This window comes from Dermacentor albipictus, chromosome 9 (genome assembly GCF_038994185.2).
Source record: "Dermacentor albipictus isolate Rhodes 1998 colony chromosome 9, USDA_Dalb.pri_finalv2, whole genome shotgun sequence".
Taxonomy (NCBI): Eukaryota; Metazoa; Arthropoda; class Arachnida; order Ixodida; family Ixodidae; genus Dermacentor; species Dermacentor albipictus.
The window spans coordinates 61,934,320-61,958,011 of record NC_091829.1 but is presented as its reverse complement, the minus strand read 5'-3'; the positions used below and the strand labels follow the sequence as shown (position 1 = coordinate 61,958,011).

Here is a 23,692-nt window from a genome sequence, read left to right as displayed (position 1 = left end):
GTTGGCGGTCGAGTGAGCACACTCCAGGAGCCCAACGAGAGAGAGAGAGAAAACAAGGACAAGAAAGGCAGGGAGGTCATCCAGAACAGCATCCAGTTTGCTACCCTACACTGGGGGTGGGGGAAAGGGGAATAGAAAGCGGAAGAAAGGGAGAGAGTAAACACTGAGTACGTGTGGGAAGGACACCAAACACAAGGACACTATAAACGGTCTGTTAAGCCCGTGCACTTCAATTACTGGACTAGTGCACGAATCGCTTTTCGAGCCAGTGACGGGTGTGGCCACGGTCCGAGTATCTTTGACTCGGTGAAAGGTCTCGAGTCCAGCCTGCGTAAAGTTGCCCGCAGAGAGAGGCGTTGGACATCGTAGCGAGGGCAGGTACACAATAGGTGCTCGATGGTCTCCTCACACCCACAGGATTCGCACATCGGGCTCTCGGCCATTCCCATACGGTAGGAATATGCGTTCGTAAACGCCACTCCCAGCCACAAGCGACACAACAAGGTTGCTTCGCCGCGGGAAAGGCTACATGGTAGTTGTAGCCGTAGCGTGGGGTCCAGTTGACGTAATCTGCAATTGAAGCCACTTGAAATCCAGAGATCTTGAGACTTCTTGCGCGCAAGTTGGCGGAGTTCTCTGGCAGCGTCCGAACTCGCCAAAGGTGTTGGACGCGTCTTGGTATCCTCGTGGGCACACTGGGTAGCCTTGTCAGCTAGGTTGTTGCCGACGATGCCACAGTGAGCAGGGATCCACTGAAATATAATGTGGTGTCCTCTTTCCAGAGCATGATGGTGCAATTCCCTGATTTCAGATGTCATTTGCTCGTAAGTTCTGGGACGTAATGCGGACTTGATGCTGTGAAGGGCTGCCTTAGAGTCACAAAATACGACCCATTTCTCTGTTGGCTCTTCGGTGATGTACATCATAGCGGCATGGAGAGCTGCAAGTTCTGTCGATGTAGATGTAGTCGTGTGCGACAATTTGAATTTAGCTGTGACGTTCTTGGCTGCAACGACGAATGCGGCAGTTGAGCCCAACGAAACATCCCACAAATAGTACCATTTGCTAAACACGCAAGAGATATGTGACTAAGTGAGAACACTACTGAACTTTTCGCTGTTGCTTGTTTTTCAGGAAATATAAAAGATGTGCCTAAAGAAAAACGCTATATGTCTTTAAAGTGAACGCCATGTTCATTTGTAGGAAAGGTTAAGGCAAATCAGAAAGCATTACCGGGACGCCGCGACGGCCATGTCATTTTGGCACGACTGCGAACGGCCGCGTTGGCAGAGCGTGCGAAAGTTAACGTGAAATGGCGAGAACAGTTGCCGACTGCAAATCTTAAGATGCGTGGTCGCACGCTGGCACAGCTGTTTCGGACGCGGCTGGGTGACTGATTCGGCCGACTGGCACGGCCCTTGTACGAGAGCTAATATAATGCAGCCAAACCTAACATAACCTTGCGTTACCCAAAGCATAATTTTAAGCTCTCAGCCACCATTTCCGCATGCTACTCATGGTGCGGCCATCCTGTCACAATAGGTATGACTAGCGCTTTCCAGTTGACTCGCATGACGTCGTAGAGCTATACGCACGTAGTCTAAAATGGTCACCTTAGAGGGGATGGCACTACATAATTATATCGTAATCTTGCAACTTAGCATCTTCCTTTCATGGTTCAAGCATCATTCGTTGTTTACCTATATTTCACGCTTCATGTCATGATTTAAGAAATTACGCAATTTAAGAGTGCGCCGTTCACCTATGCCATCCAGGAAGTTATGCTTTTCATAAAATGATACATTACAGGTTTTACCTTCATTAACAAAGAAGCAGTTCCCTTGTTCCAAATTCTGCTTGGCAAAAACAATGTCCAGGTATATTCTGCCGTAACTAGGAGCACCGGCCAAAGCCAATATGTATGTCTCATTTCAGGTATATTGACGAGTACATCAATGACGCGTTGAAGGCATTGAAGCGCCAGACCAATGCCACTGACGTCAATGGTACGTATGGCATGGCCTTTAACCATCGACACTCTTCGCGAAGATGCTTAACATCTAACAGAGGAGGCATCGTTTCAATCGATCCTGATGGCGGTGCATTTATAGGTCATACGGACGCCTTACTAGCGTCCCCAAGTCAGTTGCTGATGTGCAGTCGTAGTGTGAAATTCATGCAGATGAGTTGAGTGCTAATAGTCAACACTACGCGTATTCTACGTGCCTCAAGTTTCGAATCAATTCATTTTCAACACGATGAATTCATTCGTAAAGGCAATGAACGCTTCTCGATATGTCTTGGATGTCGTGTTGGAATGGGGCCAGAGTAACGAACTTACCAATGCGTAGCAAGCCAACCGCATGTTTTATTCTTCACGTTAAATGCTTGCTTGAGGATCCTGTCGTTGAAGGGCCTCTTACCGGGCGCCATTGCAAATTTAAATTAAAGGCAGTAAATTGCCAATGCGCCGTGAAGGGAGTGTTTCGGTAATACAATTATTTAAGTGCATTCGTTATGGGAGAGGATAGATGACATCGACCTGTCGTGCTACTGTGCCGTTAGCAGGCTAGTGTTACTGCTTCTAGACAATCTCCCTCTCTGCCTCGAATGTTGTCCTCAAGCGGTGTTGCTTCTTTGCCTTCTCCGCAAAGGGCCTACGTCATGTTAACGTGACGAGCCCCTGCTCTATTATATATTCCGATAGGTTTTTTTTTTTCGTACGACACATCTATTTGTTGGTACACATGTACATTTGTTAGTGGGATTTTGACCAGCTCTCTCAAACCGGCGCTCCTTCCAGATGAAACTAAAATTATGGCGTTTTACGTGGCAAGACCACTTTGCGATTATGAGGCACGCCGTAGTGGAGGACTCCGGAAATTTGGACCACCTGGGGTTCTTTAACGTGAACCTAAATCTAAGTACACAGGTGTTTTCGCATTTCGCCCCCATCGGAATGGGACCGCTGTCGCCGGGATTCGATCCGGCGACCTCTTGCTCAGCGACCTCTTCCGCGACCTCTTCCAGATGAAGGGCACGTGGCCAACTGTTTGCAACTGTTTCCTTCCAAGCAGTCGCTTATACGTTTCACACGTGGTAGACACCTTTTAATTTACGAGCCGTGCTTGTGTATTTACAACAGCCAAACCTTGTGAGAGGAACTTTAAGACAGCTCTCTGTCTATCTTACGAAAAACCAGCCACACCTTATTAGTATTCTGGAAAACACGCGGTCGTTATGTTTACCGGAGTGTGGCGAGATTGCAGCGGCTACTTTATACAACGATACTGCCCTGTCAACTTGTATTTCTGCAAGTCATTCTCATCTTATCGTATGCCCGCAACACGACCCTCACATATGCGCATTGTGTGGCCTATTTTATTCATTGTGATAGGTCTCGAAGGCGTGCAGTGGATAAGAGCCATATTTGTTTGTAATTAGTTGCTAAACATGCATGACTAACTGTAGATGCATTCCTAGGAACTTCCGCTACAGACGTAGGTAAATATATGCAGAGGATGCCCAGGCTCTTGAAGAATTGTTCACTATTGGTTGAAGCTGGCGTTTATCTTATCACGACAGTTTTCCTGGCTATGGAGTTTTTTACACTTGTTCTGTCTCCTTTTCTTCGTCCACGACCCGATCAGGCTGTCTACTGCTAAGAATGAATAGGCGGTATGCAGAACCTGCAGCTGCACTTTTGCACACAACCCGTTCACCTATATGAGGTAGTGGATATCGGGGTACAATAGTAATCAAAGTGCCAACACCGGAGTTCATGACACCATTCGGCAGCCATCCTTTCACTGCAGCACCCATGCTTTCGAAACCATGTTCTTTTTAATAGGAAGCTTCGGCTCGGGGAACATTTAAAATTTTCATGCTCAACATGTAAAATGCCGAAATGCTTTCAGTAACAGCTCTTAGACTGACATGAACGATGTTCGTTCCATTAGATTGTTCTAGTTACTGCAGCAAGGGAATTGCACATTTAGGGCCTGGATGGTATGGCAGAATTCCCGGAAAATGGCAAGTTCCGCGAAATTCGAAACACAACCTACGCAATTTAGTAACTCGCATCCTGAAACAAACATAGCAATCCTGTGAACCGCTAGATATAGAATAGGTAAAGCGGCCGAGTTTGATCTATGAATTTACAATTTGCAGAAATTACAAAGGTTTCCGGGCATTTTCCAAAAGTCCTAGCTCATTGTGGGAAAGTTCAGACCACTGCGCATCATTTTTCTCAATTTACGGGTATTAGTCAATTGACATTCCAGAATTATCATATCGTTTTTATTGCTCAATTACACAGTTGCAAGCTTCATATTCTTTTTTTACAAATTTTAGCGCATTCAATACTTTTTATAGACACTCACCGTCTCAATAATAGGTTAGTTTATGGCAGTTACAAGATTTCATCATTTGTTTTTCACATTCGATGGCCTGCATCAAATCTGGTGCAAGCGTGACCGAGAAAAACGATATCCCTGCTCCCACGCACTTAGACAGAAGCCTCCGAGCTGAAGTTTCCTTTTGCGCGTTGCTAACTAAGCAGCTTTGCAATAACGAGAGGTGTCCTTCTTGGTAGAAAGAAGTTTTGGCGTGTGCCAAAGCCTGCTTATTGAATTTAACATAAGTTTCTTTGCAACCTTAATGAAGCATCGAACACTACCTCTTGCTTGAAATTGGAAAAAGTAGGTTGGACCTTTGTAGCGCACTGAAAGAATATGACCTGTCGTCTTTCGCATTGAAAATGATCGTGTTCTAATCTGCTGTATTGTTTGCAGCGTATTTATTTTTAGAAAAATTAACATTCCATTAATTTCAATGTGAATGTCTTTTACGTCAATGTGAATTTTTTTTGTGCACTGAGCTCCGAATTCCAGAATTCCGGAAAGAAAAAGTGCACTGCCCACGCCAACACAACAGCCAGCCTTCCCTATCCCTAAAGCCCAACTAAAATGTTTTGCATGCCACCGTTTATTTTTCATGCTCTTTGAATGACCTCTGCAAAGCGATGGGTAACCACCTCTGCTGTTTTCTCGGACGGTGCAGATGCCACTGACAGCGGAAGCACCAACTACGCACCTGTTGTGTACACCGCTAGTGCCGTTCACGCCTGGCCCAGAACGAGCCAGGCTGGCATCGAGAAACTATCGTCTACTACGAAAGACACCGCGAGGTGAGCCACCATTTCAAAATATTTCTTGACACAAAGCAACCCAGCCAGTGGGCGAACTGCGACGGTGACCGGGACTCTCACTCCCGAATTTATGCCACATAGAAAATAGAAAAATAGATCACAACTGTAAAAGCAAAAAAAAACGTCTACTTCTAAGACGTGTGAAGAGGTTTCAAAGACGCGTGAAGAGGTTTCAAAGACGCGTTGAGACATTTCAAAGACGCGTGAAGACATTTCAAAGACGCGTGAACACGTGTCAAGGACGCAAGAAGACGGCTCATTTCTCCATACCATAGGGTATGCTGATGCGGTGCATAAAGGGACAGTGCCGCAGCAGCCTTGCCCACGAAGAATGTGCCTAATGTTGGGCAACAAGCCCCTTCGGCGGGTGCAGCCAGCGTTGCACCACCATCCAACAAAACCTCATCAAATTCTAGGTTTTTGGCATTTAAAGATACTGTCACTCCAGGCGAGGCGTTGCCAAACCACCGCTTTCAAGAAGGGCGCTGAACATGATTCCTAGTCGAACGGCACCACCGTTTCACTTCGAACCGTATAACCCACAGTAACCCTGAGTCATATAGAACCAAAAGGACTCTGTAAGCTAAGTTAGCAGTCTTATATTAGACAGGCAGCACAAATGTATTCTGCAATATGAACACACTTACATTGCAAAGGAATGTAAAGAGACTTCTACACAATTTAGATGATATCAAACAACTTATTTAGAAACTTAGTGCATAGGTGCTGCGAACCGCTGTGTTTGCTCAGTGGCTATGGTGTTCGGCTGCTAAGCACGAGATCGCGGGATCAAGTTCTTAACACGGCGGCTGCATTTTGATAGGCGCGAAATGAGAAAACACCCGTGTGCTCAGATTTAGGTGCACGTTCAGGAGCCCCTGGTAGGCCAAATTATTCCCGAGTTCCCTACTACGGCACGCCTCATAATCAAATCGTGTCTATGGCACGCAAGACCCCATAATTTATCAATCCTTAAAAGCTCTGTCTGCTCAGGAAATACACGTAATATCTGCGCACACACTTTCCTAGGCAATGTCATTTTTAAGAGAGGCCGCGACGATGGTCTCACTTCGTCGGGTTTTGTGGCTATATTAGCAAATAAATTCCCAGCCATCAAAACAACTCCGAACGACCTTTGAAACTGTTGCTGTCCGAAAACTGCTGCTCGACAGGCTGCTCAAAGTCACTTCCATTTGCATGCCTCCTAACCATCAAATTCGCGAAACAGTTTCCGAGCCTTACAGATGAACTTCCCGAATCCCACATAGTATATTGAGACGAAAATGCACATAGCCCCCTTTGGCGTGATTCTCGCTGTAATTTTTTCTCCTGTGGCTGCCTCTTTATTGAGAACGAGCAGAAATTTTTCTGCTTGAGGTAAAGCATTCTCCACGAAAGACATCAACATAACATTATATACACTCATGCCCTACCTAGAGTGGAACGTCCTAAATACCTCGTGCGATGTCTGCTCCGGGAAATGGTCAGACTATGTACGCAATAATAAAGCACATTCACGCTGATACGCAAGTTGCTCTATCACCAGTTTTGAACACCATGTGGGCAACAATATAAATTTACATAGCACTGAATAAGGTTATTTATGTCTCCATCTTGAAACAGGGCTAGGATACATCTTCTATGGCAAGTTAGTGGCTTATGGCGTCATGAAACTGCTCGTTTAATCTATTACAAAAGAGGATTAATCGTGGGCTATTACTTTCTTGAACGAAACGTACTACTTGACGTTTATGAACGATGCTTTAAAGACAGCCGACCTACAACTGACCACCTCATGCGGATTATGTCTTACATCAGTAAAGCTTTTGCTTAAAGACGGTTCTTTCTGTCATTGTTTCTTGATGTCACAAACGCTTGACGCCCCACCTGGCCCTACGGAAGTTTACGACAGATCTCGGAAACGGGCATTTCGAGGCAACATGCTTAATGTAGTAGAAAGTTATTTATCAAACCTAACGTAGAATATTAGTGCTGGCAATATTCCGTACAGGTCTTTCATCGAGAATACTGGGTTACCAGGTTGTGGGCGACTTATTTGTATCATTGCTGTTGCGAAAATTGAATTTAGCACATTCATTTATTCCACAACGTATGCTTTAATCCATTTATGTTGATGACTTGCCGATTCTATTTAACTCGTGTGGCCTTGCATTCTACGAAAGACTAGTTGAAATTGACTTGACCAAAGCGTCAACTTCAGCACAGAATTCATTTAGGCCACATTTATTGAGAAGCCCCTCCTTCCTTCTTGCAAGAAATAGAGGCGTCGTTCCAGTCTCGCATATTGAGGTGCATGAGCATACCTTACCTGTGAATAGTGCACTAAATTTTAAGGCAGCATTTTAGGCACGAAGTACACATTTATTCTGCGCCTGAGAAAAAGATATGGTAAATGATAGGCATTGAGGTTACCCTAGAATGAGCACGTTTGGCTACCCTGAACTTGCGAAAGGGAAAAGGGGGAGGGGCAAGATTAAGGGAAAAGAAAATCTACTGTGGATACCGCCGACGCAGAGAGAGTTCTCTGCAGTGTATCACAGTTAGTCACTCAGTCCTTAAGTACCTTGAACAGAAATGCCAAAAAAAAACAATGAACATTCCTAAAATTCTGTCGCATTCAACCTGGGGTATAGTGACAAGAACTTCCTCAAACTTTTACAAATGCCTAATTGGAACACGCCTAGATCATGGGGCCAATAATTATCAATTGGCTACTTATAGTGCCTCGATGATGCGGATCCTGTGCATCACCTAGGCTCTGAGTGAGACCAAAACATTGGAACCAGCTCGATTACCAAACAGAGCTTTGGTTTCTCGGTACTTGCTTGTAATAAAAGATAATTTCAACTTGTTGTCACAGCTGCAAGTATCTCATACCAATACTTTTTTTTTAATTTGCAGCTGTCCTGACGACGGCTGGCGTTTCCAGCGGAACGCGCAGCACAGGCCGATAGCCGACCAGACGTACAGCCTCAACGGTACGTAGGCAATGGTCATTCGCCTTTGCAACAAATATAGGAGAGATGCCCTACGTCCACCGTGGCAGTGGTGCATTTATTGCGCATGAAGACGCGATTCACTACAGCCGCCAAGTCGGTTTCCGCAGGAGGAGCCTTATCACTCTCCTTAGTAATAAATTTGTCCATATGCGCGCAAATTCATACAGAACCTATGTTTGAATCCGTTTATTCTCACAGCAGTGAAGTGCAAAGGCATGCTCCCAGGAGATCGGGGCAGAAGCCGAGACTGTACATTCTACGCAGTCATCGATTCAGTAGCAATTGCAATCGGCGCTTCACCATTAATCTCAATTTTTATTCGTCAAGCAGGCTATGTGTGTTGGTCGTGCTGGCACCATAATTTTTCTCTTAAACCCATTGAACTTTGTTGACAAGGGTATTGCTTAGATACCCACCGTGGTTGCTTAGTGGCTTTGCTATTGCGCGCCTAAGCACAGCGTCAGTGGGTAAAGTGGTGGTTGCGGCGGCTGCATTTCGATCGCGGCAAAATACAAAAAGACCTGTGTATAGTACCTTGGACGCACATTGACGAGCCCCAGGTGACCAGATTATTCCTAAGATTTCGTCCCATAATATCCCATAATTGCAGTTTAATGATGTTTTGGCACGAATGCAGAGTAAGGTGTGCACTTAGGACAGTGTTTCAGATGGCTATACCGGAGGAGCAGAACGGTACTAAACGAAAGAATCGCTCAAGTTTAGCATGCTACAAACAACCGACGTATCCCGCTACGGCTGACTGTGAAAATTACGGCATATGATTTGGGGCTACCCAAGAAAATTTATATTGAAGCTCTAGGTTCTAACAAGCCGAGTAACAACAAAATATACAACTTTGAAAGGTTCATGAAAATGTCGCGAAATGGGGGGATTCAAAATTGTGGGCAAGCTAATTAAGCTCTGAAACCATGAATATACCTAAGCTAACCAAACTATAGGCTTCTGAAAGTTTAACAACTTCTAACCCTATACCCATATAACAAGAACAGTACTCAGCGGCTTCTTATAAGTGTACCACTACCTCGAAATTGGAGCGCTTTGGTATCAAGAAAGTCCACGACATGAAGACACCACTCCTTCCCAAACTAAATACGTTCTCTTTTTTGCAAGACGACTAGCACTGTTTGCTTACTTAAAGTATTTTTGTTCTCCCAGTACCTGTGCAACCTACATACAAGTACAAATGTTGGGAAATGAATTCGCCCTAAATATTCCCGTATGCAACAACACTATAATTCAATAAAATTCAGAGATGCTCAAACTGAAATCTTTAGTACCGGAGGATGGCAAGCCGCGTTTATTTAAATTTTCGTTATGGTATGCGAAGACGCGATAAGCATTCTTACTAGACTCTCCCTTCCCTTTCACATTGTAAATGAACGTGTATTCAGTTTTGCAGTCTGTCCCTACATTGGCTTAATGCTAACTGCCCTATCATAGTTGGTCCTCATGAGGAAGCTTCCACCGTAATTATTGCTGCTAAATCTAGCGCTTTTTTTTTCAATTTCACTGTGATAATTCAAAATTTTATCAAAACTCACGGTGGTTTTATCCGCCCCCTAACCCCATACGCGACAGGACCCAAGCGGTAGACTGGAGGCAGCTACAAACAAAGACCTTCACCAACCCCGTCCATCTCAGGAGGATATATCCGGACATCTACTCAGATGATAACTTCAAACTATCCAGCAGGGCTCGCGCATCTCTTAGACACATTCTCTGGGAATGTGAGGTTATATGCAAAGAAAAAGCAGTTTCCCCAGATGAAGCTGTGGCGCGATGGACGGCCGCGTTGCACAGCTCAAACCTCGAATATAAACTAATGGCCATCCAGCAAGCCCGTGAAGCGGCGAGGAGACAGGATCTCCGGACCTCTTTGGGGGTGGCCTACGCCCAGGCCACGAATTCGCCAGATTGTAAATAAAGTTGTTACCACCACCACGCAATTTCTGGGAAGTTAAAAAATATGTGTCCCTAGCTAGAACACTTGCATACCTAGCTATAGTGCCCCAACTTTAACGTGCATTTATGCTCGCTGTTGCACAGTTAGCTGTCATTTCCTCGCAAATTATCTCTTCTTCGTTGCTTTCCAAGCTAATATAAGCACTGCAACACGACTCTTACATGTACGCATTCACTAATCTTTTAAATGCAAAGCATTTTTGGTAAAGCTTTGCGACTCTGACAGTGTCTATGTATCTATCTGTCTGTCTCTGTCTCTGTCTGTCTAAACGCCTTGAAGGTCTCATGATCATTTCGTCAACTAAAAATACGCATAGTATGAAAGCGTATATGCCGAACTAAAATAATCGGTCGTGACATGAATATCATGGCATGCGTCTAACGTAGGTCATCACACAGCCGCCTACGTCTTAGTGCTCTCATGGTCGTTTCGTTAACATGGTAGGCACGAAAATTGGTATGACTAGAACGTATCAGCAACATCGATGATAGGGCATAATTTGGATATCATGACACGAGTGTCAGATGGGTCATGAAGCAGCCTCCTACATATTGGTGCTCTCATGATCGTTTCGTTCATTTGGTACCTCCAATAATTGGTACAGTATGTCAAGACTGTATCACGAACAGAAATAAGAGGTCATAACAGGAGATTCATGATTTGCCTGTCATGCACGTCATGAAACAGCCGCCTACGTCTTGGTATGTACCAAAATTGGTATAGTATAAGAGTGCATGACGAGCATAAAACTCGCTGCCCTTCCAATCTGTGAAGGATGACCAAGGAGGCTGTGTATGTGGGTCTCTTAATGGCGAACTGCACCGCTGCAGGGGGTTGACCCGGCATTGCACTATCTTCGGAATCGGCCCACGTATGGAGTCCTTAACGTCTGCTTAAACTCCGCTGTGAGTCTCCGGGATTTTGTGTTTCCATGCGGACACGATCCTAGGGAAACTAGCGCTAAACAGCTCTCCTGTAATTGATTGGTGATGTTATGAGTGAAATTCGTGACATGTGTGTCATATAGGTCATCAAACATCTGCCTACATCTCAGTGCTCTCACAGTCGCTTCATCAACTTTCTAGGCTACGTGCACACGGCTTCGCATAACATCGACTCCCGCAGGGCGTGGGGTCTGCCAGATTTTAATGTTGTATAGTCTATCGATGGCCTACACAGATATGTAGGGAATGAGAGCCGTTTGAAGCATGAAATACACGTAGCCCCACAGGGGCGTTTGCATCAGCTGGCGTTTGGTGTGTTGCGACACCGCGTACCTGAGCAACTAGCCTTGGCCCCTCCCGCCTTCTCCTTTCCTCTCCATCTTTTTCTACACGCACAAGCGCGCAAAAGCGCTCACACGAGCAAACACGCCCACACGCGCAAACACGCACACGCGCGCCCATGCGCGCACATGCACAAATGCACGCACACACACACGCACACAATACATGCATCTTCAGTTCTTGGCAACCTTCTGCAGACGTTGAGCAAAACTCCGGAGCCGTTATCCAGGAAATCAAGACGAGAAATGGGAGGTGAACGGGGTGAGAACAAAAAGAGAACAAATGGGCATCGTTGGGAGATCAAAACGTGATCATCCGAGGAATCAGTCAAAATTAGGAAAATGCAGTCTCCTGCCTTCAACTCCCTGTACAGGACCGCAACACATAGGCTAGTTACTGCGCGAAGAAGTTAAACATGTTTTTCTTCCAATTCCAACGGTAGCGAGCAGAAAGGGTCCCAGGTGAAAGGGGCACACATGTCAGTCTCGAACCACTGGACGCTATGGGAGGTCGCGCTTCTCAGCCACGACCTCGCCGATCAACTTTGGGGCGTCCGGCACGCCGAGGATACCACCCGCGTCAAACGCCCCGGGCCGTCACCTAGATTGGGGTGGTTTTAGCCCCACTCCGCAAAATTCGCCAACTGTCTTGAATAAAGTTTTCAATCCCTCACTCCTATTTCATACTCTTGCCTGCTTACAACATCACTCAAGCTGCAATTACTTGTACGCTGAAGTTTACTTGGTCAGTTCGAATAGCGACGTTGAAAACAGAAATACAGCACCCCATACAAGTGACTCACTTTTGGCGCTGAGATATGGTTACCAGTGTTTTCAAAGGCAGAGGCACGTGAATTACGCAGCGCGGATTTGGCGCCGCCTCCAAAAGATGGCGCGCCGCTACGTGGCCAGCCAGGCCGGCAGCGTCGGGCGAGCTGCGCATGGTTATGGGGCTAAAATGGTTGTGAGTAAACGTCGTAATTACTTCCACCAGTCTTTCTTTCTGTAAGCCATTTCATACTTGCATATACTCGAGATTCCAGTAGCATGGACAATTTTTTTTGTAATGAGCTCATAAAAATGCATCGCTTGTAGGCTGTATTTCCTTAAGAACTTCATCTTGAGGAGTCCTCAAATGTGATTCGGATACCGGCTTCTGATATGCGAGTACGTCGTTGACAGACGCATGTATGAATCATAGCAGGTCAACAAATTCTACAGAGGTTGCACAGGTTTCGAAGAAAAATTTGTAGTACCGCGTCCGAAATTCATCCTCTCATTTTTTCTTTCTCCTCGTCTACAACGGGCTATGTCTGCTGCTCGTAATAGATAAAAAGAACAAGAACATTGTGAAGCATCTGATGCGCATATTATTTGATGATGCAGCAAATATATTAGGCCAAGGTTTGTGCGCTGAAGAAACGGAAATGTTCATTTTCGCTTCGAACAATATCTTGTTCTGCCCGAGGTATGTAATGGAGCGTAATAATCTTCCGAAGAGGCCAACATTGGAGAATATAGCCTGGGCGGCTCTCTTATGGCGAGGAAGTCTTGCATGCATTCAATACCGAGTTTCATAAAGAAAATTTCACCGTATATGCAAACACTGCAATAGGATTCTTCTGCCACTAAATGATTTTGGCTCGACGATAAAAAAAGTCATTTCTTATGAATTGGCCTGGCAGAGCTGGGAATTAACACTTTTTATGTTCTTCGATAACACACAGATGCCTATTCCAGCGGTAGCCCTAGTCACCTGCACGTGGGGCCCACAAGCAGTATCGGTCACAAAAAGCCCAGCACAAGCCATGCTGGAATAGTGGAGGCATCAGCAAGTTTACAATATGGAGCCAGGTAAGGCGGCTATAAGAAACGTTTCATTGCTAAACCACTCGGAGACTACAGGGAATGCTTACCGGACTTCAACTGTGCCTGCCCCCTCTAAATGTTCAAGGGCAGCGCTAGCTCTGATGTTTGAAACAGGAACCGCAAACGCAGTTTTGAGCATTCGGCAGGCGGAGCTGGCGCTAACATACTTCCTCCTTGCGAGAGAACGACTGGACACGGACAGAGCAGAAAGCATAGGGTTTCCTACAGAATACTTTAGAGTACTCGGACACATCAATCGTTGAACCATCATCGGAATGATGGGAAGTATATAGATCTGTCTGATTATTCGCATGTTGTTGCGGAGTCGTTTATTAAGCTTTGTCTGCCTTCATTATCGTAAATTTCAGAGCAATATATGCACTTCGAAGTGAGGAAGACGGTGCAAATACGTACAATCGGTACTAATGGAAACGACTGAGCTTGTCGAGGTGGCCAGATCGAAATGCGCCAAGCGTCTCAAGGCACTGGCTTGCCCGCAATAATCATATAAAGGCGTTTCACATTGCTTGTCGATACATGCGTCCATGGCGTAATAGTTTCAATATTGGACCCATGTGCTTAGACGTCCTGTGTTCGAATCCTGCCGTCGGACAATTTTAATGTTATTTATTCATTACGCTAGACAATGTTGAAAATAACTAGTTTACAAAGTCACTATGCCATTTGAAGCCTGAAGGGGGAAGTTAAGGCCCATCCATGTACCTCCCATAATTCCCATGCTCCCGTAGAAACTAGCGCCAGAGTTATTGGTTACTGGTTATTGTGTGAAACTGTCATCAAGGAGGGGAACAGCAAAGGGCGCAATCGTGAAGCCATAACTACTCGGCCAATGTTTCATGCTGTTAACACATTGCAATATGCGGCACAGTTGAAGGCTCGTTGCCTCTTTACTTATTCCAGAATATGGAATTCATATTGATAGTGAGGAGCAAGACGTTAATTTAAATCAAGGCTCATAAAATGAAACAGTGAATCCAAGTTTACCCAGGGAATATAGCGTGTGCTCAAAAAAAAAAAGAAAATTGCGCTACAGCGACAAAACCAGCGGTGGTAGGTTGGCCGGGATGCTTGAGAAATGGCTCTTCTTCGTTTCCTTGATAGCTAGATTTGTGTGCGTGTGTTCGCCATGAACAATCGCTAAATGACAGGCGTCACTGTTTTCTTGGGCGAGCTTTGAGTTCATAGACCGAACATATTTCACAATGTCTCGACAGTTTCAGGGGACCAATCAATGATTTGTTAGGTTCTGGGCTACTTGCTGCTTGCGTGGAGTATTACCTGGCTTCCCTTTCTTTAACGTCATTGTGTGCACATTGCATCAGTTCTGTTACCGTATACAAAGTGTGTTGTTGTAAACTCTCAAAAAAGGCACCTGAATTAAGACTACTCTCGGATACACATAACTCAGTCTATACCTTCGGGCCCGCATCCAAGTGTATTCCGTGTATTCATAAGAGCACCTACTTAGGCGACTGTTGGCACACCCATAAGTTTGGTATATTGACCTTTTATCCCGAAGACAAATCGCATTATGCGCTTAAGAGCGCGATCTTGCCAAACAGAAGCTATGCAGGTTCCGACTATATTACATAGATGATACATTGGCGCTGCACTGTTTTGTTGAATGCATTGTAATGCGCGATGGGCTCACTTTTGGCATCGTTCTCGCAGAGCCAGTACAGTTTCAATGCGCGCCTTGCAAGCGAAGCAAAATTACGGTTAAAATCTTTTCCTAAATCAGTAGGCTATGAGCTGCTTTTTCTTTATTGATACATACGCAAAAATATTGCTCAATCAGGAGGGAATGTGCTTTTGTGTCCAAATATGTGAAACCACAGAGTGTCAGCAGGTCGCTCACGTTCGAGAACAGATTTCCGTAAGCATTGCAAGAGCTTTTCAGCGTATGCTATGTCGTGCAGGTGAGAAAACTTTATCGATAGATATACTGCCGGTGAATCAAAACATTTTACGAATGCTTCATTTGAAGAAATTTATATCAAGGCAGCCATAAACATCCTTCAGGTTATGCAACGTTTTAGATAAGGCCATGGACCTCTATGATATCCCAACATTTCATAGGCATCACGATGTCCGACAGAAAACTCGCAGACACGGTGTCGCCAGATGTCCTTCTAGGTAATATTGCGAGAAAATTTGATATGCACTATCGAGGCCTGCTCGTAATAATCAAGACCCTTATGTCCTAAGTATGACGACACATGTGTAGCCCAGGCAGACTTCTCGAAGTCCCGTGAACATCTGCAAGTATGAGGGCGACCAAGAGGCGGTGAACAGAGAAATGCTTGTTAGACACTGGCTTCCTGCTCATGCATTGTTTTAGGTGGCCTGATCAGTGCTTCGGAAATCACTTGTAACAGGGGGTGGCGTCAAGGAACGTTCACTTTGGGACAAGCACCTGTAGCCTTCTTTGCAAGTTCTTCTCATAAAGGCATCGCTTTGATTGCCAGTATTTGTGGTCGTTAGCTAAGGTATTAAGCATGTTTTCGCACAAATGTAACAATAAGTGTTCCATTATAGAGCAAGTCATTATGCAAATATACAATGTCTCTATTGCGATGATACTGACTTTGTTTATTGATCTTATACCTTGGTATAGATGTAATAGCTTGGCCCTTTGTCTTGCCAAATAACTTTTTTGTTCAAATCGATCTCGTAGCTGGCAGTAAATTGTATCAGATCAATGTATGTGTGTAGCTTATGGTCGCATGGCGCAAACGTTTCAAGGAGGGGACTTGTGCTCATGAGTTGCATCAACTTGCCGAAATGTTGGCCTCGGAAACAACCTTTGTTACGCCACTGTTAATCACCTCAGGCCTTACTGTTCGTTTGTTTTCTGTTCTAGAAATCCTCAGACCACGCGGGTTCAGCAAAGCAACACGCAGTACTACACGACTGCACGCACATCCACCATCGAGGGTACGTGTGGGAAGGTTTTTAGACGTTGGTCTACCACACCTCGTCTTGCTGTTGATTGAGGAAGCTGATGTCTGGCATCGCACACGATACACTTAAACAGCATCCCCACTTGCTCTCAGGTGCACGGTTCTGCGCATGTAAATCTGAGCAGAATATCCAAAATTGAACTGTCGTTCTATTAAATTAGCTTCCCCTGGCGACAAGATCGAACAGACTATTCGCTGCGTTGATCAAGCTGCACGCACGCGTGCGATTTTGTTCTAATCACTAGGATAGTTTGTAGATTATACTTGAGCAATTCCTGATGCCCATTTACCAGAATTATGGTAGCTATATGTGCATTTGTAATGTTAAGCGTTCCCAGTTAAATAGGCGGAATGCAACATGCGCTACAAGACGCCACCTGGCCACGTGAGATAGATTTCTCGCAACGACGAGACAGGTTGTCTCGGTTTGCTATTCAACATATCATGTCCACGTCACGACGAATGAAATCAGTGGTAACGCTCCTCAAGCCTTGCATTAGTCGCAGTGTTTGTTTTTGGAGCTCTTTAATAAAGTGCATAATCGCATGATGAGTTCAGCTCGGCTGCGCGTCTAGTCGTTACCTTAGACATGATGAAAAAAGAATCCTACAAAATAGTCGTAATAATTGGATGGAATGTAGAAACGCCAGACGCAGACGAAGACAACTGTGCATTATTGTATCACAATTTCGACAATTTCTTAAAAGCTTTAAAAATCTAAGGTTATGCTGGGTTGGTCCTCGACGTGACCACGTATCCGAATCTAAGCTCAATTTCTTGAAGGAACGAATTGTTGTGCCCACACGTAAACCATAGATGTACGGGAAAACTATGCGGGTTTCTGAGAATGAAAGCTTTGCAGTTTAAAAAAGAAATTTGTTTTTTTAACAACATGTCGGATGAGGACAAATCTTTCTTGGCCTGGCGGATGACAATTTTCTCTTTCTTGAACCTTTCCTTGCATTTCGAGATAAACACATAGGCAAAAGATGGAGAGCTTATGTTCGGGTTCGCCTAAGCCAAAGCCGGTGATGTTACAAAAAGCTTTCCCATATAGTGAGATAAACTGAAGATAAGCTGCCAAGACGAGTGCAATAAATCACTATAGAACCATGCGGTTTTCTTGTGGTTATATTTTTCAATAACAGCAGAACACTAGTATGTAGCCATTGGTCTATACATGCACGTTCAATCTTATTGTGTGATAAGTCAAAGCGATGGTCAACGCCTAGTAGCCTTGTCAAAGCGATGGTTAACGCTTAGTAGACAAGTAGCCTTGTCTTTTTCGTAGCGCCACACTGGGCCTTCCAGCTTTTGTTGCTGGCATTTAGAGAAACATTCCAGGTGGAAGCACTGTTGTTAGGATTTATTAGCACCAAGACTCTTACGAAAACTTGTTGGTCCCCTCACGTTTCTAGCAGGGAATGTGACACACTGTGGATCCAACACCTCTCATTTCAGGGTATGCACACAACAGAGACACCAGAAGCACAAGTTTCACGCTTCCAGTCTACAGAAGTAGCGGCGGTGGCAAATACGCAGTGGCCAGTACAAGCCACGCGGGCACGGAGGAAGCATCGGGCATTCTGGGAAATGATGCTAGGTGAGCGAAACTTCTGTAGGAATTCCTTACAATACAGCAACTAATTTAGACGCCATGGGACGCCGTATGTAGCACAGTTATGCTTGAATTGATGAACTTGTGCGATGGATCGAAGTTCTGATGCCTGAAGCTGCAAGTCTCAGCTGTTCTTTTCACAATATGGTGCTGTCTTTAACAGGAAGCTTTATCTGGGGATCCGCTACCTAGGGCGTAAATGCGAGAGAATGAATAGTCTTGCTCCACAACCCCCGCAACAACATTGGTAAACCTTGTGTCGTAATAAAAATATCATAATACTGAAATTAAAGGAATTTCATTTTCGATTTGTTCAGAAAATTGAAACGCAAGTATGGAAATTAGAACTTCATTAAGCTTTAAAATTGTAATGATGATTTAAACTGCCCGAATATTACATCTAATGTGCCCAAAATTGATGTATTACAGAGCACTAAAAAATAAACTATTGATGATTAGATACTTTGGAAATGCTCGCATAAATGCCAACTATTTTACGCGTCTATTTTAGGATTGGTGATTTCATTATTTTTCCAAGTTGGCAGCCAAAACCAAAATTTTGATTCAGGCAATTGTTGGAATTTAACTGCGTCAATCAAATGCAATATATTTCAACGGAATCCACCGGAATATAATAAAGAGCATTGTTTCTTTGCTTGACGGGTTTTCATTATACTTTTGCCCACGAAGTTCTAACCTAATCAGGACATAAGCCAGTCTATAAGCCGGCAAAGCTGACATGATTTACAATGTAAACCAGAAGAGTTCAGCAGCACCATAAAATTTCACTAGCCATGTGAACAACAATAGCATTAAATATAGGTATAGAAATGGCCATTACCAACACAATAGCAAACAATGTTCAGCTAAAGCTTAGCGCAGATATTTCAAAAGTGTAAGAGACCATAAAGCATACATGCACAGGGCGCGCGTGAATCTGCCCCCGAGCAACACGCCTGTGCGCCTTAAAGATTCTGCAAGCAAACGTCTCCCTTTGAAAGGGCACTGATCCTCACGAGTTCCGCCCCCATGTCAAAACGTGGGCTTCAGCTACAATCTTCACCTACATTTGTTTACAATCGCAGGCCGCACTGTTCATGTGCGTATCTTTCTTGCATTTTAGAATTCCTGACGCCACCGGCGCTGAGCCATGGAGTACGCAGTACTACGCAGCTCGTGGCACAACTACAGTCGCCGGTAGGTGTGGGAAGACTTTCAGCCGCTGGTATACAACGCCTCACCTTGCACCTGACTCAGCAATCTGTCTGCAGTCGTATACGACACACTTCTAGAGCGCCGCCGCTAGTTCATGGGTGCGCGGTTCTGCACCTGTCAATCTGTGCTCTACATTCTGCATAGTTTCTAATACAAGAAATGTAACTGTTGCCTCGTGGACTTAGGCTCATGGTAGAGGTGACCTGATGGGTGAATCACTGTGGCGATAACGCTACTCGTGTCTGTACGGTACTGTACTGCTGCTGCGGAGAGTACTAGTAAACCTGTAATTAAGACAGTAAGCAGGGATTCCCAGTATGCTATCGTGTCGACGTCGCTAAAAAACAGCAGCAAGGTTCCTTCAGCTTTGCCATTAGAAGAAACGTTTTTTTTTCTAGGGGCTGCTTATTGTTGATTGAACTGTTTAACTGCATGTGGCGCTTCTTTTCTTTACATAGTACTTGCCAGCAGTGCTACAATATAGTCTCAAATATTACCGAAAGTGGACGCGAAAGTGGACGCGGAGGCAATCTTCTTTCCTCCTCGTCCTATGTTCCTTTGTATGCTTTATGTTAAACAAATGAATCAATGAACGAACTTGCATGCTCCCAAGCACGCTGAAATTTGTCTTCCGGGTCCTTAACAACAGCAGAGTGCTGCAAAGCTAGAAATCCACGAAGAGTGCTTTGTACAGTTGAAGCATGGAACACATCAACCGTCTCCATGTGTTCCATCCATTGCTTTTAAAGGGTGACTTAGGTTTCGTGGTGGTGTCCACAGCAGGTCGCGGTCAACGATGATTTCCAAGCAATGATGGGTTCTCTTGTGCATGATAGGCTGGCCATTAGTAGCCACCGGGTATCCGGCCATTCATTTTCGCATTAGGGTGACTAATGTGCATTTTGCTGTTAAGATGCCGAGGAGCTGTCTCTTAACATAAGCATACGTCAGCATTGCAGCCTTTTGTAATCTTGCATGGACCTGCGGAGCAGCTACTCCTGAAGCCCAGATGCAAATGTCATCTGCATAAATTGATAGTCTGACCGAGTATGGCAGGGATTCCGCTAGCCAAATCAGCGCTTTGTTGAACAATACGTGTAGTGGCCGGTAATTTCACCATCCTCAGGGAATACAAAAAAAAAGCTCATTCGGGTCAGGTTGCTCCCAATTCAGCAAATAGCGTGACCTCCGATTTGAACGGACACGAGTGCGTCAACGATGGCTTCACGTGAAACGATACCATAAGCACCAGTCTCGTCTTACGATAGCGCTAAGGAGAGGCATTGGGGTGTATGCTGTTGTTGAATACGCAAAAGCAATGACGTTGTCGACCGACGAAAGGCCACGTGAAAAGCCGGTCGTCGCGTCTGCATAAACATTGCAATGCTCAAAAAACTACTCGAGGCGCGTGGGGATCATCCTCTCAATTACCTTGCCAACAAAGCTGGCGAGAGCAAGAGGCAGATATGAGTTGAGTTCAAGGCGACTCTTTCCGTCACTCCAAGAAACGTTGGGATGACACAGCAGGACCTCTCGCTCTTCATGTTCAAGAAGGCGTACAGCAGCGTGCGCTATATTATGTAGTCAGGGGCGAAGAGGAACGCCTGCAAATGGCTAGAGCAGCCTCCTATTCTTCCATGTTGAAAGGTTCGTCCGTTGCGGAAGCTTGCGTGAAGGGAACTTCGTGCAATTAAAGATCCTTTCGTAACAATTTGTCACCTGCAATTCTCTCACAAAGTTATTCTCCAACATTGACTTCTCGACAGCCTTGGTGCAGAGCCTGTGCGTTAAAGTGGTTGCGTTGCCGAGCAGAAACGCGTACGCTCTGGAGATTAAGCCTTACGCGAGACAGTGCTGTGTGGGGGTCCAACTAGTTACAGAATTAGTTTCATTGTTCGTTGTATGTTTGGTCCATGTGGCAATGTATTTTCTTCTGCTTCCACCTGGCCTCCCTCAGGTATAAAATTGACTTGGTGCGTCTATATCTGTTCTCAGCGTGTCGACGTACTGCACGAAACCTACGCTCGAAATAAGATTTAACGAATATATAACGGTGCCGAAAGGAAAATAAAGACTTAGGAGGGAGAGTAAGAAGCGACAGGTTGAGCGCTGAGTCGTGATAGCGGTCGAGAGTAGTTTCTTACTCTCCCTACAAAGTTTTTATGTTCTTTTTGGCGCAGCAATGTATTCGTTAGATCTCAACCAACTCCCCCAGCACCAAGTTCTGCTGGAAATAAGACAAAGCGGGACCAAAATCCAAATGGGCTGCAGGGTCCCGGACCTGGCATCTGTTCTCCATTCGCATTTTATGACATGCCTGAACAAAGAATCGGTGCATCCACGTGTGAGGCATCCAGTAGAAGCGATAGAACACCAAGGAAAGCCACGTAAGCTTCACGGCTATAGTCGAGCGCGAAGCATATTCCAATATTTCCACACACAGACAAAAAAAAAATGCACTCAAGCTGGTCACCACGTCTTCACAGAATCAACAGACAAAAAAAAAAAACACGCCCGCTGTCCACGCAAGAAGGGTGGAAGAAGAGCTCATCAATACGAACATCGAGGAAGCATGACCTCTCTACCCTCGACCGCAGAAGCGGCCCTTCATAGACCGGTGGCAAACTGCGTCCGCTTTACGAGATAGAGTTCTGGAAATGAAACTATTTCCAATATATATATATATATATATATATATATATATATATATATATATATATATATATATATATATATTAGAATTGCGTAACGTGGACCAATTTTCCCCTGGAAGCCGTAGCAATTCACTTAGACAAGTAAAAGTAAAAGATTAGAGTCTACGTTAAAGAGGATGAAGGAGATAGTCTGCGCGCTCGCAAGAAATTCCTTAAATTACTTTGACATTGTCATTATAATGTGTTGTCACTTTCTATAATTACTCGCTTTCGCTTAATTCGTTTTTCTCTTGTGCTCTTTTTCGGTCGCCTATGCATCGCCACTGTTTCTGCGCAGTTAAAGGCGCGCTAGAACGGCCGTGGCAAGTATATGAAGACCATTGGGAGACACACGCTGGTTCCCTGAAAGATTTTTAGCCCTTAATTCGACGAACGTAGCTGCATGGGTTTTTATATATTCTCTAGCACAGAATGAGAGGGACACGGAAATGCAAATTAGGCAAACAGACAGTGCCAACGTTCAACACCAGATGCATTTTCAGTTCACGAAGACGTACTGATACTCCTAAAAACGTCATAAGACACGTACGTGTAGACTGCTCGCCAGGCAGGAACAAAACCGGAGAAACCGCACGCACACACTTTTTGCCGGCACTGCTTATTTAGAAGGGCGTCCACTCAACGCGAACAAAGGTGATCGAACTCTTTCTTTTTTCATTTGTAAAGAAATACTGGCGCATGCACTTGAATTTTGATGCCGTAACGTCAGACGGTCAAATTTTCGACACATGACCCATGAAGCGCTTTCCCCTTAAAAAACATTTCAAACCTTTTTAACTGGGAGTGGGGGTTACACGGTTTTGATCATTCGGTGGCAAGAAAGCGCGAGTTATTAGAACGCCTCTTTTACCGTAAAAATATTAGCATTTTAGCGTCGAGATAGTGGCAACACTCTATCGTCTTTCTTTTTTTTTCACTTGAGCTCTATGACTGCTTTTTAGTTTCCAAAGCGCCAATCGTTTCGTTTATTCCCTTTACTTATCGGCACTGACTGCGCATGCGCTATGATTCCGCCTGCTTCTTTCACGAAAGAGACGCTAGTGCTCCAGAGGCACCCAAACAGCCATGGCTGACACAAGCAACAACGGAAACACGCCTCCTGCGTTTACCTTCCGCGAAGAAGTAACTCCGAAAAAAATCCAGGAATTCTTCGAGGGCTCTTGGGGCACTCCCGACTGTAGCACTACGTGAGTCTTGCCGCTTGTAAATATTCTCGATGAATATTGTTCCCGTAGGTGTTTCCCAGAACGCAGGCGTTCATAGCTATAGATTTGTTCTTACTTCAAAGTGGGCTTCTGACAGACAACTTCAGCCTGCGTCCACTGGCGACATTCGTAGCTTTTTTAGCGCGTCGATGCACGGGTGATGCCAAAATATCTTCAGGGGAAGCATAGTTGCGGCTGTTTATCGTTAAGGCCCCAAGTTATGTCACTGCGGGCAGCAAATGCTTCTATGGAACATGTTCGTCGCTCGTGTTTGGTCACCGCGTCGCACACCTCTTCCGGTGGCACAGTGGCAACGGCATTGGCCTGCCGAGTTCGAGGTCACCCCTGATGTTCCTGGAACAACGGCCTATCATCTCTGATGGTGAAATGCAAAAGCACTCACTGGTCTACGTGCCCGTTATAGAAACCCAGGCGGTGAAGCACCATTTCGTTCGTGTCGGGCTTTTCGAATGCTGCTCGCCGCAACTTTACAAAAGCATATTTTTCTAATGGTCCTCTTTGAGCTAAATAAACGTCTTTAAGAAACATATGTGCAAATATCGGTAGGCGGGAGCCGCGGAGCCAGCGA

The 23,692-nt window shown here is 45.0% G+C and overlaps 1 protein-coding gene across 13 annotated transcripts in view; it reads left to right on the top strand.

Moving 5' to 3' along the window:
* Positions 1–23,692, top strand: part of LOC135921394 (sericin 1-like) — a 189,994-nt gene that overhangs the window by 136,424 nt on the left and 29,878 nt on the right. For 2 of the 13 annotated variants that reach the window (XM_070526096.1, XM_070526095.1), the window contains 7 exons: positions 1,936–2,006; positions 5,062–5,188; positions 8,132–8,208; positions 13,226–13,352; positions 16,252–16,325; positions 17,813–17,954; positions 19,093–19,166. The exons of 8 other annotated variants lie outside the window; for them this stretch is intronic. In XM_070526096.1, the coding sequence (XP_070382197.1) occupies positions 1,936–2,006; positions 5,062–5,188; positions 8,132–8,208; positions 13,226–13,352; positions 16,252–16,325; positions 17,813–17,954; positions 19,093–19,166 (692 nt within the window). Of the gene's footprint in view, positions 1–1,935; positions 2,007–5,061; positions 5,189–8,131; positions 8,209–13,225; positions 13,353–16,251; positions 16,326–17,812; positions 17,955–19,092; positions 19,167–23,692 lie in introns of those variants that run through there. 3 more of the 13 variants (XM_070526094.1, XM_070526093.1, XM_070526105.1) reach the window with 3 other exon arrangements.